Source organism: Microcaecilia unicolor, chromosome 14 (genome assembly GCF_901765095.1).
Source record: "Microcaecilia unicolor chromosome 14, aMicUni1.1, whole genome shotgun sequence".
In the NCBI taxonomy this organism is placed as follows: Eukaryota; Metazoa; Chordata; class Amphibia; order Gymnophiona; family Siphonopidae; genus Microcaecilia; species Microcaecilia unicolor.
Genome location: NC_044044.1, coordinates 27,495,610 through 27,509,410, shown reverse-complemented (window position 1 = coordinate 27,509,410; position 13,801 = coordinate 27,495,610). Strand labels below are relative to the sequence as shown.

Here is a 13,801-nt window from a genome sequence, read left to right as displayed (position 1 = left end):
CTAAAAGGGAAGGCAAGAATCTGCTTTAGAAGTTGCTTCTGGTGGCCCCTTCCTGCTTTTACTAAGTCTGTAATTAACTCCTTCTTATCCCTTCTGGCCTCACCTCAGTTGCTGCTCAGGAATCAGTTTATTGCTCTCACTTTCCCCCCCTTTCTTTCTCCTGCCTCAGCAGTTCCTACATCTCTGATTATTGCCCCTGGTTCTCACTCACTTCCTTCAGCAGTTCCTGTATCTGTTTTACCCCCCCCCCCAGTGGTTAGAGCACCAGTCTTAGCATCCAGAGGTGGCTGGTTCAAATCCCGCTGCTGCTCCTTGTGATCTTGGGCAAGTCACTTAACCTTCCATTGCCTCAGATACTAACCTAGATTGTGAGCCCTCCTGGGACAGAGATATATTCAGAGTACCTGAACGTAACTCACCTTGAGCTACTACTGAAAAAGGTGTGAGCAAAATCTAAATAAAATAAATATATATATAAAGGTGGGACCTGCCCATGCCCCCCCTATGCTCTGCCCAAGCCCCACCCATGTGTATACACCCCCCCCCCCCTTGCACTAAGGCTTCAATGCTCAAAACTCCGGTGCAATTCCTTACAGTGCTGTATACACAGAACAACTCCCTGCTCAGAGCTCATGAGATGCAAATATAGGCTGTGTTCCTAGTTGTGACTATTAGGGAGTTTGGCGAGAGGATTGTGCATGGCGCATGCACAGAAGAGTTCCACAGTAACCTTGGCTCCTGAGCGCATGTGCCTGTCAAAACCCGAATGCAAAGCACACATTGGCATCACATTGGCAGGGCCGGTCTTATCAAGTGCGGGGCCCAGTGCAGACCAATTTGGTGGGGCCCTCCCTAGCTCCGCCCCCACCCTAGCTCCACCCCATTGATAAGATTATTCCAAGCTAAACTTGTACAAAAAAAGTGATTGAAATAAAAAGCACAATGCTATCATGAAACCTCCCCTCCCCAGAAGTGGGGTGGCCGAGCCGCGGGGATCATCATGAATGATGCGGACGGTCATCCGAGGCGAGCGGAGGTCGGAGCGGAGGCAGAGCGGGGCCCCCTTAGGCGCGGGGCCCTATGCGGGCGCCTTGGTCGCCTCTGCCTAAGACCGGCCCTGCACATTGGCATCTGTTGCTGCCTAAATATAAGCATTTAAATTTTGTTTTTGCTTGGACACTTATATTTGTGTTTCAACATTTTTTATTGATGTTAAATTAAAGTAAATACATCCAACAATCTGGGTACACAAAGATTCAAATGTCAGAGTGTGCACAGTAAAGACAAAACGATCGAGTCTGTCATCAAACTTTTAGCAGTTTTCTCCCTTCCACCCCTACCCAAAACCCCCTCAACCTATGATTTTAAATTTCAACAGTTTTATTGATGACCCAGCAAGAGAAATACAACCTGAAAATGGTATATACACTTGAAATACAAAAGGTAGTATCAGACAGTCCATTGTCATTGAATTAGGAACAACTGTCACCCTCCCCCAACCATCAAAATCTCCACCCCACCAAATTGTAACTCAACTGAATTTGGGGGGAAACAGAGCGAGCACAAGCACGACAGCATCACAACCCTCAAGAAGCAAAGCCCAAGAGACCAGGTTCCTTCTAGTCTCTTGGGTGTTGCCGGTCAGGTTTTCAGGATATCCACAATGAATATGCATGAACTCATAAGTACATAAGTATTGCCATACTGGGACAGACCAAAGGTCCATCGAGCCCAGCATCCTGTTTCCAACAGTGGCCAATCCAGGTCACAAATACCCGGCAAGGTCCCAAAAATGTACAAAACATTTTATACTGCTTATCCCAGAAATAGTGGATTTTCCCCAAGTCCATTTAATAACGGTCTATGGACTTTTTCTTTAGGAAGCCGTCCAAACCTTTTTAAAACTCCGCTAAGCTAACCGCCTTTACCACATTCTCTGGCAACGAATTCCAGAGTTTAATTACATGTTGAGAGAAGAAAAAGTTTCTCCGATTCGTTTTACATTTACTACATTGTAGCTTCATCGCATGCCCCCGAGTCCTAGTATTTTTGGAAAGCGTGAACAGACGATTTACATGCACTGCTTCCATTACATGCAAATCTCTTTTTCATTCATATTCATTGTGGATATCCTGAAAACCTGACTGGCAAGGGGCAGGTACTCCAGGACCAGACTTGGGAAACACTTTTCTGTAGCACGTGCGGAAGTATGCACTATTCTGTTGTCATGTATACTGTCACGCAATTTTATCCAAGGCTTTTTCTGTATATAAAACAGACTGTACAATGTGGAGAAACATTTACAAAATTACCCCCGAAAGAGACTGATATTACCCTCAAAAAATATTCGGCTGGAATTTCTCCCAAGAAGAGTCTTCTGTGTACAATACAGGAAGAACCCGGTACAAAGTCTTCTGGGGAGGAAGTGATGTCATGGGCGACTCCTCAGGAGAACTGGAAGTGCAAAATGGCTTCCCTCCAAAATCACACAAATTAGTTGAGATTTTTTTTTTACATCTTTTTCTATTCTTGCATTTTAGATAGAAATGACTACAGTTTCACTTTGATGGTATATTAGGCTCTTCAGAGGTACAGTAGGGTTAAAGCTTCAATTTGCATTAGGTTTATCACTGGACGAGGGGGGCAGATAGATATGAGTAAGGAGTAAGTAGACAGAGTTCATATTATCTGTCTCTTCTAAGGTCACCATCTCACTCAGTTTAAAAAACAAAACAAAACCCTGATCCAGTCCTAGTTCTGCACCATTGCAGTCCTGAGCCCCTTAAGAAAAGTAGGGCTATAACAACGAAGCGAAACCACACCCGGATCAGTCTCATTGAGCTGACCTGGGTGAGGTGGTGATCCTACAGGAAGTTGATGCACAACATGGCGTAGTGGTTGAGAACTGCTTGTAACACAATAACATAGTAGATGACGGCAGATAAAGACCTGAATGGTCCATCCAGTCTGCCCAAGAGTCACACTCGTTATCAATTCACGATTAAACCAGCAATGAATGTGGTATGAAATACTTGATCCTGGTCTTCCTTTGGCCGTTTCTGGGATGTAGACCCAAAGGGCTCTCTCGCATCCTCTTTTTTCCCCAGCTTGATGCTCAGGAGGTTGCCCACCCTTTGTGGCATACCTGGCAACCCTAGTCTCTCCCTGTTACTGCCCATCCATCCAGTCACACTCCTCCCCACCTGCCATCCTCTTGTCTTGTCCTTATTTCACACTTTCACATTTCAAGTTTATTTAACAATTCCACCTACAATTATATTATCGAAGCAGTTTACGTATTGATTAAAAATGATAATGAGGGTAAGAGAAAGGATACAAGAGGAGGCAGGGGCAGGATGTGTGTGGGGTTATTTACTAAATATAATGCAGGGGCATGATGAGGCATTTCCAGTTGAATATAACTCTTGGTAGGCTTGGAGGCATTTATTTTATTTCTTGTGTACTGTGGAATATAGTGCAGAGGCAGGCTGGGACACATTTACTATGGAATATAGTTCTGGGTCAGGCCGGGGGACTTTTACTGTGGAATATAATTCAGGAGCGGGCTGAGGGGCTTTTACTGTGGAATATAATTCAGCTGCAGGCTGGGGGGCTTTTACTGTGGAATATAATTCAGGGGCGGGCTGGGGGGCTTTTACTGTGGAATATAATTCAACTGCAGGCTGGGGGGCTTGGACTGTGGTGGAATATAAATCAGGGCTGGGCTGGGGGGCTTTTACTGTGAAATATAATTCAGGGGCGGGTTGGGGGGCTTTTACTGTGGAATATAATTCAGAGTTGGGCTGGATTGAGGCTGGTTCACAGTACCGATTCTGATAGTACAGATTCTGATAGTTGCCCTCTTTAGGTAGGCTGCAATCTGATATTGCTGAAGGCATAGGGGTAGAGTCAGTGATATCCGTGGGGTCCTGAAAAGGAATGGAACAGTGTCTGAATGAGGTACCTCAATGACCAAAACTGTCTTCATATCTTCCAAGCTATCAATGTCCCCTTTAATCCACATATGTCTAAATTCAGTGGGCTTCTTTTATTTAAATATACTTTTTTTTCCATAATTGCTTTTTTTCACTCACTTACCACAGAGTGGCAACAGATGATTAAGCTTAAATGCACCTTTTTCTGACCTGCCATCAACAGGCAAAGGCAGATTCTGCACACATTTTATCTGACCCCTTTACTTACCTGCACAGCAGATGAAGAGAATGAGGTCTTTCCTGGAAGAGAGGAAAAGAAAAGTTATAAATCCACATAAGGAAGGCTCGGAGAGAGCAGAAAAGGTCTCAGTCACAAACACCAAGAGCAAGGATTGCGCCAGGCTGAGGGCAGTAGGGTGGCTGGTGCTGTAAAACTCAGCATTTGGTAAGAGTATTTCTCTGATGTCATCAACATTTGACAGTCAACGTTCCCTCTAAGTTGTTTGGGAGTCTTCCACTCACATTCCTACTGCCAATGGGTCGGGGAGTTTAGTGTTGTTATGACCTGAAGCTTGGAAAGAGATTTCAACTCCTGGAAGGAAGAAAGTCTAGAAAGGCAATTCTATAAGGCCTGCTGCCAAAATTGTGCCTAATTTATAGATCAGAGCACTTATGCACACGATGTAGGCGGTAAATACGTTTTTAAATTAAATAAATGAGTGGAGTTACTTGATCCTTGTCTATAAACAGTGCACCCAACTCGCTTACTCCCGGATTCTACATAGCCTGACTTAAGTTGTGCGTGCAAATCCAGAGATTTTTATTCTTTAAACTGAGAATAAACATTTCCTAGTTACCTTTTCTGGAAGCCAAACAGCAACAGAGGATGAAGGAGAGGATGAGAAGGAAGAGCAGACTTCCTCCAATGATATAATAGAGCCAGCTCTCAAGTCCAGATTCTGCAATCAGAATATTAGTAACATTTTATACCAGATTTCTATAAAATCTCCCAAGCAAACAAGATCTCCAAAGGAGCAGGTGTATTCAGCTGCTACTGGGGCAAATTCAGTGGCAAGAACACCAGGGGCGTAGCCACAGGTGGGCCTGGGTGGGCCAAGGCCCATCCAGTTAGGGCTCAGGTCCACCCAACAGTAACACACAATTAGCGGTAGCTGTTGGGGATCCCAAGCTCCGCCAGCTGAAGACTTCGCTCTGATGGTAACAAAAACGCTGCTCTCCACGATACCGGCACCTGCGCATTCTCATTTTTCAGCGCATGCCTGCTGCAGGCTGCCAAGGTGGAGAGAAGCATTGTCCCGCCAACTGAGATATTTTTTGGGGGGGGTGGGGGGTGGGAGAGAACACTTGGTGCCCACCCACTTCTTGCCTAGGCCCACCTAAAAATCTGCTGTCTGGCTACGCCCCTGAAGAACACTGCTCGCCAACCACTGACGGGGAAGGAGGTAATAGGAACAGTGTCCCGTAATCACATTTAAGTAATGGAGGCACAGGAAGCTAAAATGACCCCCCTCCTCCAAAGGTCATACACGGTATCATTAACACAGACAGGGTTAGTACTGAGGAGCTTCTAACTTCTAGCTCTAACTGTAATTTGTATTGTTTTACAATTTTTTTATAGTCTAAAACAGGGGAAAAAAAATCAACCAATCCCACAAGAAGCAACAGGAAGCAAGACCAGAGCGATGAAACAGCATGTACTATAAATTCTTTTACTGTAGGCATCCACAGATTCAAAAGCCAGGAACGTCGATCACTGAACCATGGACTCTACACGGTCTGTTTCGGCCGTAGCCTTTATCAGGAGTCCAGATGAATGATCAGAAATTTATCAGAGTAACAGTCAGCAAGAGAGTACCAAACTTTAAAAATGTGCTGCGGTGTTGCAATGGAAGGATTTTAGAGACTGCTTTCCAACTCTATCTGAGTGACCGACCGTGCACTCTCTCATTAAAGTGTATAATTCTGTTTGTGTGAAAATGATTTGGAATGTGTAAGAAGATAAGACACAGCTGTGTGCGGGGGGGGGGGGGGGGGGGGGGGGGGAGGGGGAGGTGGAACATGTTTCGAGTCCAGGCTGGCCACCTGAATAGAGAAACATGTGACCACATTCCCCACACGTCTCAAGCAATCTGTAATTTTACTCAACTCTGAAAATGAGTTCTAATTCTAATAAAAAGGGGAGCTCTGACCAGTGAATTCAGAAGCTCATCTATGGATGGACGCATCGCATAGAAAGACCGCTCCTGGTCATGAGACTCTGGCTTTGCTGAAAAAGGGGCTTCTCTCAGCTGATGTAAAAAGCCCGGGTGACGTGGTTGATGTAAAAAGCCCGGGTGACGTGGTGACCAGTGAGTGATGTATATATATAATGATTGTTTATTTCGCTGATAAGAAAGCCTGGATGTAGTAATTACTACTACTACTACTACTATTTAGCACTTATATAGCGCTGTTTCTTTTCAACTATAGACAGGTATAGAGCTTAATCTGTGTATATTTCTTAATCATTGTGTATCTTAGACAATAATGACTTATACACTCTCCATTTAAACCTCTAATAAAAGTCTCATTTACCTAACACGAATCCAAAAGAATCCACAGTAATTGTTGAGTAGTCTGTGTTAGTGAGGTAGGCTGTAAAACCATATGCACGTTAGTTCACAAAATCATTCACGGTGACGCCCCTGCATACATGTCTGACTTAATAGACCTGCCACCCAGAAACGCCAAAGGATCATCCCGAACTTTCCTCAACCTCCACTTCCCTAAGTGCAAAGGCATAAAGTACAAAGTACTACACGCATCAACCTTCTCCTACATGAGCACGCAACTCTGGAATACACTACCACGCAACCTGAAAACGATCTATGAACTAACCGACTTCCGTAAACAACCTATCTCTTTGAAAAAACTTACTGCAAGGATCAAAACACATGAATTCCATGCACACCAACAAAATGTATCAAGACATTCTCTCCTAAATTCTCTTTCCCCATATTCTCTCCCACTCAAAAATCTATCCACAGATAAAATTGCAATACCCTAACGCTCTCTTGCTATTATTCGATCACCCTATCATTCCCCCTATGTCACATCCCATAGTTTCTACGCCCCAAAGATGATTGACTTGACTTTGTCTTCCATAACTCTTCACAATGTAACCCATAATCGCAATGTAACAAACTGTATTTCCATCATTCACAATGTATTGCAAGCCACACTGAGCCCGCAAATAGGTGGGAAAATGTGGGATACAAATGTAATAAATAAATAAATATCAGAACAGCTACTGATGACAATCGATAGCCAAAAATGTTCAGTAGCGAAGTGTACATTTTTGGCAGACTATTGGCGTCAATACCGCAGCACAGACCGCACAGAGTCCATGATTCAGTGCTTGACTGTCCTTGCTTTTGAATTTCTGCTATCTTCTGTGGATGCCTACAATAATATTACATCCTGTTTCATCACTTTGGTCATTTCCACCCTTCGCTTTTGCTTCCTTTTGCAATTTTTTTTATGGAACAGATTTGAGTGAAAATGTTCAGAGCAAAGGAAAGAGAGGTCTGATCAGCTGGAAGACGTCAGCTCGCACCCACCTCCTGACGTAGTGAGGATGGTGTTACTGGTGGGGGACCTCAATGTCCGTCTCTGGACCTCTGCTTCATAATAACAGGAAATGGTGTCTGGGGGGGAGGGCGTGAATGAATAAGAGACACTGGATCTGGAGCCTTTGGTGGTCTCATTGTACAGCATTTCGTGTCCATTCGTAAAATATATTCTCACATTCTTGAGGTTTGCTGGAGCGGTGCAGGTCAGGAGTAAGAACCCATCCCTAGTGACTCTGCCATCAGGGGGCTGCAGGGAGAGTGTGGGAGCAGAGAGAGGATCTGCAAGAGGGAAACAGAAATCGTTACACACCTGCATTACTTATAATTAACCATTAATTCCAACTCCTTCTCCCTGTTGTCACCTCCTGTGACTTCCCTGCATGCCCAGGGTGCTCTGAGGTGCAAAATATTACCATTAATCAGGAAGTGAATTTTCAGTTCAGCCAGAGGGGATAAGCAGCTGCATCCTTTTCTGTGACCACATGAGGGCGCCATCACTCCACCAGTATAGGATATTCTATTCAAGGTAAAGAGCTGGCAAATGGTGGCTTCCCCACTTACTTATCTGGAGCATCATGATTAGGATAGGAAGAGTTAAATGTGTGAAATCAGCAAATCCAGACAGATCCCCTAAACAGATTGAACCTTAATTTCATGTAAAGAAAGGAGTAATAACTAAAGGGAACATGAGCCCTGAAAAGATAGGAAATCCTTGTTAATGAACAATCACATCACTGTTATAAGATGTATTTCTTTGTCTAGAGCTGCCGAGTTACCCAGTTCCAACAGAGAGATTTTAGACCAGTACTGGCTTTTTTGACAACCTCGTCCTGATGCATTGTGGAACTCGCAGCCCTGATTTCAAGGGGTAGAAAGCAGGGACTGCAAATGCAAAATTCTAAATCTGGACTGTTCATAAAGTCTCCCTCCTGGAGCTGCTCTCTGCTTATCCCCCTTTCCTGCAGAGTCATTCCTGTATGGCTTTAGGGTCACTTTACTCCGTTTCTGGTCATCGGTTCATTTTTAAAGAGGGATCTGTGAGCAGGGGCGTAGCCAGACCTCAACGGGAGAGGGGGCCAGAGCCCAAGGTGAGGGGGGCACATTTTGGCCCACCTCCCCGCTGCCGCCCTCCCACCATCACTTCTGCCCCCCCTGCCGTCGCTCCCTCCTACTGCCGCTGGAAGGTACCCAACCCCTGGCAGCTAAAGCATTTGTCCCAGTGGTGTAGCCAAGGGTGGGCTTTGGGCTTAGGCCCACTCGGTAGCAGCACACCTATGATGTGGCTGGCAGGGATCCCCAATCCCCACCAGCCGAAAACTCCCAACAACTGTCCCTCCTGCATATGAATAGCAGATCTTAGCCTGCAGTGAGCAGCGACTGATGCATACTGCTCGCACCAGCCCCACAGCCTTCCCTCTGATATATACCCACCTATGCAGAAACAGGAAGTTGCATCATCAGAAAGAAGGCTGTGGGGCCAACATGAGCAGTGTGTATTAGTTGCTGCCGGCTGCCAGTGAAAATCTGCTATTTAAAAGTTATGCGGGAGAGGAAGGATGTTTGAGAGACCATATGGCATGCAGGCAAGAGAGGGAAAGACTGAATCACTTGTGAAACAAGGCTTTCTTCTTCTGCCCACCCAATTTGGGTCCAGGCCCACCCAAAATTGGGTGTCTGACTACGCCCTTGATTTGTCCCGCACTGGTCTCACATTGCCTGGCACCCTGCCTCTTTTCAGCGCCATGCACACTCGTTTTAATGAAACTGACCGTGTGTGCTCAAGTTTCATTAAAACGAGCGCGCACGCTGCTGAAAACAGGCCAGGGTGCCAGGCGATGTGAGACCTGCGCAGGACAAACACCTTAGCAGGCGGGGGTGTTGGGGACCCCTGCCAGCCAAACCGGTGGCCCCAGAGCCAATTTTGGGGGCCCAGGCCCCCGTATACCACCACTGTCTCTGAACATTAATTCGTACAAGACTATGGGGTCTTTTTGCTAAGGCACGGATGGCCTACCATGCAGTAACAGATCAGTACCGTGGGACGTGCTGAGGTCTTTTGCGGTAGTTTGGCCATCAGCGCATGCTACAAAATATTTGATAATTTTTGCCACAGGAGGCATGTCTGGAAGTGGAGAATAGGCGTACCTGAGCTAATCTGGGAGAGCGGGAACATTACAGTATGCTACCCAGTTAACACAGGAGTAGCTCAAGAGCCCTTACCGTTTCCTAAATAGGAGACGGTAAGGGCTCCCGGCAGTAATGACCACATGCTTGGTACATATGTACATAAGTATTGCCACTCTGGGACAGACCAAAGGTTCATCAAGCCCAGTATCCTGCTTCCAACAGTGGCCAATCCAGGTCACAAATACCTGGCAAGATCCCCAAAAAAAGTTCAATACATTTGATGCTGCTTATCCCAGAAATAAGCAGTGGATTTTCCCAATTTAATAACGGTCTATGGACTTTTCCTTTAGGAAGCCATCTAGATCTTTTTTAAACCCTGCTAAGCTAACCGCCTTTACAACATTCTCTGGCAATGAATTCCAGAGTTTAATTACACGTTGAGTGAAGAAACGTTTTCTCTGATTCGTATTAAAATTACTACTTTGTAGCTTCATCGCATGCCCCCTAGTCCTAGTATTTTTGGAAAGAGTAAACAAGCAATTCACGTCTACCTTTTCCACTCCACTCATTATTTTATAGACCTCTATCATATCTCCCCTCAGCCGTCTTTTCTCCAAGCTGTAGAACCCTAATAGGGAAGTTAGAGCACGGCCATTAAAAAAAACACGGCCTTTTTTCAGCTGTGCTAGAAAGTGGCCAGAGCGTGTGGCAAACCCCCACGCTAAACACAGCGCCAGTCACTTTCTAGGGTGCCTCGGTAAAAGGACCCCTATGTCACCTATTACAGATATCAGCACAGAAAATTACTTTCTTTAGAGAGAATCAGCGTCCCGCATATCTTTGTCTCAGATGCCCCAGTGCGAAAGTCCTGCAGGTCTCAGGTGAGCTGTAGACAAAGCATGAGTGAGGCTGATTGGTGATGCTGCGTCTTTATGGTTTTGATTTTCTGTTGAATTGTAAAACATGAATTTCACGGGAACCGATCCAATTATTTTCGCAGAATCCCCCATGATGGACATGGGGTGCTGCGGGGACATAGACAGTTAGGGAGCCAGAAAATAGTTTGGGAAAGAACGTCAGAACAAATTCATGACAAATGAAAATCATAAGCCCCCAGGGATAGAAAAGGCAGATAGAAATTACTTTTATTTCTGGTAAATGAATAGCCACATTTTATAGTCCGTTTATAAGAAACTTACATTCTTCCCTCTCCTGCAGTGTAATTCCTGCACATATTAGGATCACCTTATTCCATTTGTTCTCCTTTGTATTTAGTGATATCATAAGTACATAAGTGTTGCCATACTGGGAAAGACCAAAGGTCCATCAAGCCCAGCAACCTGTTTCCAACAGTGGCCAATCCAGGTCACAAGTACCTGGCAGAACCCCAAAGGACAGCAACATTCTAGAATTCTAAAGAATAACAAGATTCCATACAGAATTCCAATGTGTAGCAACATTCCATGTAGAACCCCAACGAGTAGAAAGATTCCATTCAAAATCCCAAGTATATTGAATTGCCATACTGGGAAAGACCAAAGGTCCATCAATCCCAGCATCCTGTTTCCAACAGTGGCCAATCCAGGTCACAAATACCTGGCAAGATCCCCAAAAAGTACAAAACATTTTATACTGCTTATCCCAGAAATAGTGGATTTTCCCCAAGTCCATTTAATAACGGTCTATGGACTTTTCCTTTAGGAATCCGTCCAAACCTTTTTAAAACTCCGCTAAGCTAATTGCCCTTACCACATTCTCAGCAAATGGTTCTTAAAACATTATCTTACCTGTTACAGATATTTGCACAGAATAACTTGAGATGGAGAGAATCGGTCTCCCAGGAATCATTTCCTCATATGCACAGCTGTACAATTCTCCAGATCCCAGGTGAGCTGTTGATAAGATGTGAATGCTGCTGTTCTGCGATGCCACTTCTGTAGGGTTTTTATTTTCTGTCCGACTGTAAAACCAGAATTTCATAGCTTTGCATCCCTTAGGTACAGAACAGGTCATATTCACAGACTCCCCTCTGATATACACCGAGTGCTGTGGGGACACCGTGAGGAAGGGAGCTGGGGGAAAGTCTGAAAAACATGAGAAAAAAAAACAAATTCCTGAAAAATGTGAGAAAGTTTGTCAGAGGAGAAAACAGCAGATGCCCAGCAATGATATTTATTCACACCTGTTAATTGACTTACCTGTTAATTTACTTTCCTTGAGTCTTGCCAGACCAGTCCAGAATGTACTCATGGAAGCCATGGTAGTTAAGGGCTCTCAATCTGCCGCTTTATTAAAGCTTAGCATGTGCTAATGAACATTAGTGTGTGCTATGTGCCATGTGGTCCATAGGTATAACACAGGACACACAGCATTTAGCGCATGTCCGTCAGTGCATGCAAACCGCAGATTCTATAGAATGCAACCTAAGGGTCATATTCTGGATTTGTGTACATAGCTTAATTATTTAAAAAGCCAATCAACACCGATAACTGCCATTTAACAAGCAATTATTGACACTAATTGGTATTAATTAGAATTTACGCACAGAAACGTCTAAGCATATTCTATAACATGTTGCATGTAAATTCTAAGCCACATAAGTTGAAAAGGGGGCATGGCCATGAGCATGGAATGGGCGGGTCATAGGCATTTCTCAAATCTATATGTGTTGTTCTCTGTCTCCATCTACTGGCAGGAGGACATAACACACTCATCTGGACTGGACTGGCTTTGACAATAAGGAATAGATTTCTTTCTTCAGGGGCCATTTCTTGTTTTCCTGTAAAGTTTAAGATCTTGGCATCCTGAGTCCAATTTCCCCCTTCCACTGTATGAATCTACTCTAACTCCTGTTAGATGAATGAAAGAAGTACCTTCTCTAAAGACCTCTACAAGAAAGAAACTGTTATCTGATTTAATGGGCTCAAAACTTCCAGGATCTGACAGATAGCAGATCTAGCACAGTGCAGGGCACTCAGGCCTTGCAATTGGCTCCATCGTTTTCCCAAAATGTTTTTCAGATCTGATCTCACTGTCTTCTTTGGCAGGTAAACACAGACAGAGCTTTCTGATTGGCTGAGCTCAAGGAGCAGTAGGGTGGGATGAAGGGTAAAGCTGGAAGGATATTTCATCATTTAGAAAAAGTTGTGTAATATTAAGATCCTCATTTCCCATATTCAAGATTACCCAGGTCAGCAGCATCTCCTCTCCATAGCGACTGGGGAAGATCTGGTGGGGCCTGATTTTCTAGGAGAAAAGCGACTAAAATGATAAAGGGGATGGGACTCCTCTCGTAGCAGGAAAGGCTAAAGAGGTTAGGGCTCTTCAGCTTGGAAAAGAGACGGATGATGGGAGATATGATTGAGGTCTACAAAATCCTGAGTGGTGTAGAACGAGTAGAAGTGAATCGATTTTTTACTCGTTCCAAAACTACAAAGACTTGGGGACACTCGAGGAAGTTACATGGAAATACTTTTAAAACAAGCAGGAGGAAATATTTTTTCACTCAACGAATAGTTAAGCTCTGGAACTCTTTGTCGGAGGAGGTGGTAAAAGCAGTTAGCATATCTGGGTTTAAAAAAAAAGGTTTGGACAGGTTCTTGGAGGAAAAGTCCATAGTCTGCTATTGAGACAGACATGGAAGCAACTGCTTGCCCTGGGATTTGTAGTAAGGAGTGTTGCCATGATTTGGGTTTCTGCCGGGTACTTGTGACCTGGCTTGGCCACAGTTTGGAAAACAGGATACTGGGCTACATGGACCATTGGTCTGACCCAGTATGGCTACTCTTATGTTCCCTTCCCTGATGACACACACAAACAATATGCAGATTTTAAATGATTTTTCTTACCTTCAACTGAGATTGTTATCCAGTTACTCCTGTTGGAGATGCATGTCTTAGATTTCTTCACCTCAAAGGCACAGCTGTAGTTCCCACTGTCTGTCACACTCATATTGGCTAAAGTGAAGTTATGACCACGATGCTCAGAGGAAACTTCAAAATAATCCAGGCTTTGAAGTCAAAATGATCAGATACTGTGAAGTCAAGATCTGAGCTTTCTAACATATTATAAACCATAAAACTATACCGTCCATCACCTTGTGATCTC

General features: G+C 44.4%; 1 protein-coding gene across 2 annotated transcripts in view; it reads right to left on the bottom strand.

The window, feature by feature from the left end:
- Positions 1–2,973: 2,973 nt before the first annotated feature.
- Positions 2,974–13,801, bottom strand: part of LOC115458111 (Fc receptor-like protein 5) — a 34,021-nt gene continuing 23,193 nt past the window's right edge. For both annotated transcript variants that reach the window (XM_030187946.1, XM_030187947.1), the window contains 6 exons: positions 13,543–13,703; positions 11,482–11,778; positions 7,556–7,846; positions 4,793–4,894; positions 4,204–4,235; positions 2,974–3,929 (listed from right to left, as the gene is read on the bottom strand). In XM_030187946.1, the coding sequence (XP_030043806.1) occupies positions 3,450–3,929; positions 4,204–4,235; positions 4,793–4,894; positions 7,556–7,846; positions 11,482–11,778; positions 13,543–13,703 (1,363 nt within the window). In that variant the 3' untranslated portion in view covers positions 2,974–3,449. The remainder of the gene's footprint in view (positions 3,930–4,203; positions 4,236–4,792; positions 4,895–7,555; positions 7,847–11,481; positions 11,779–13,542; positions 13,704–13,801) is intronic.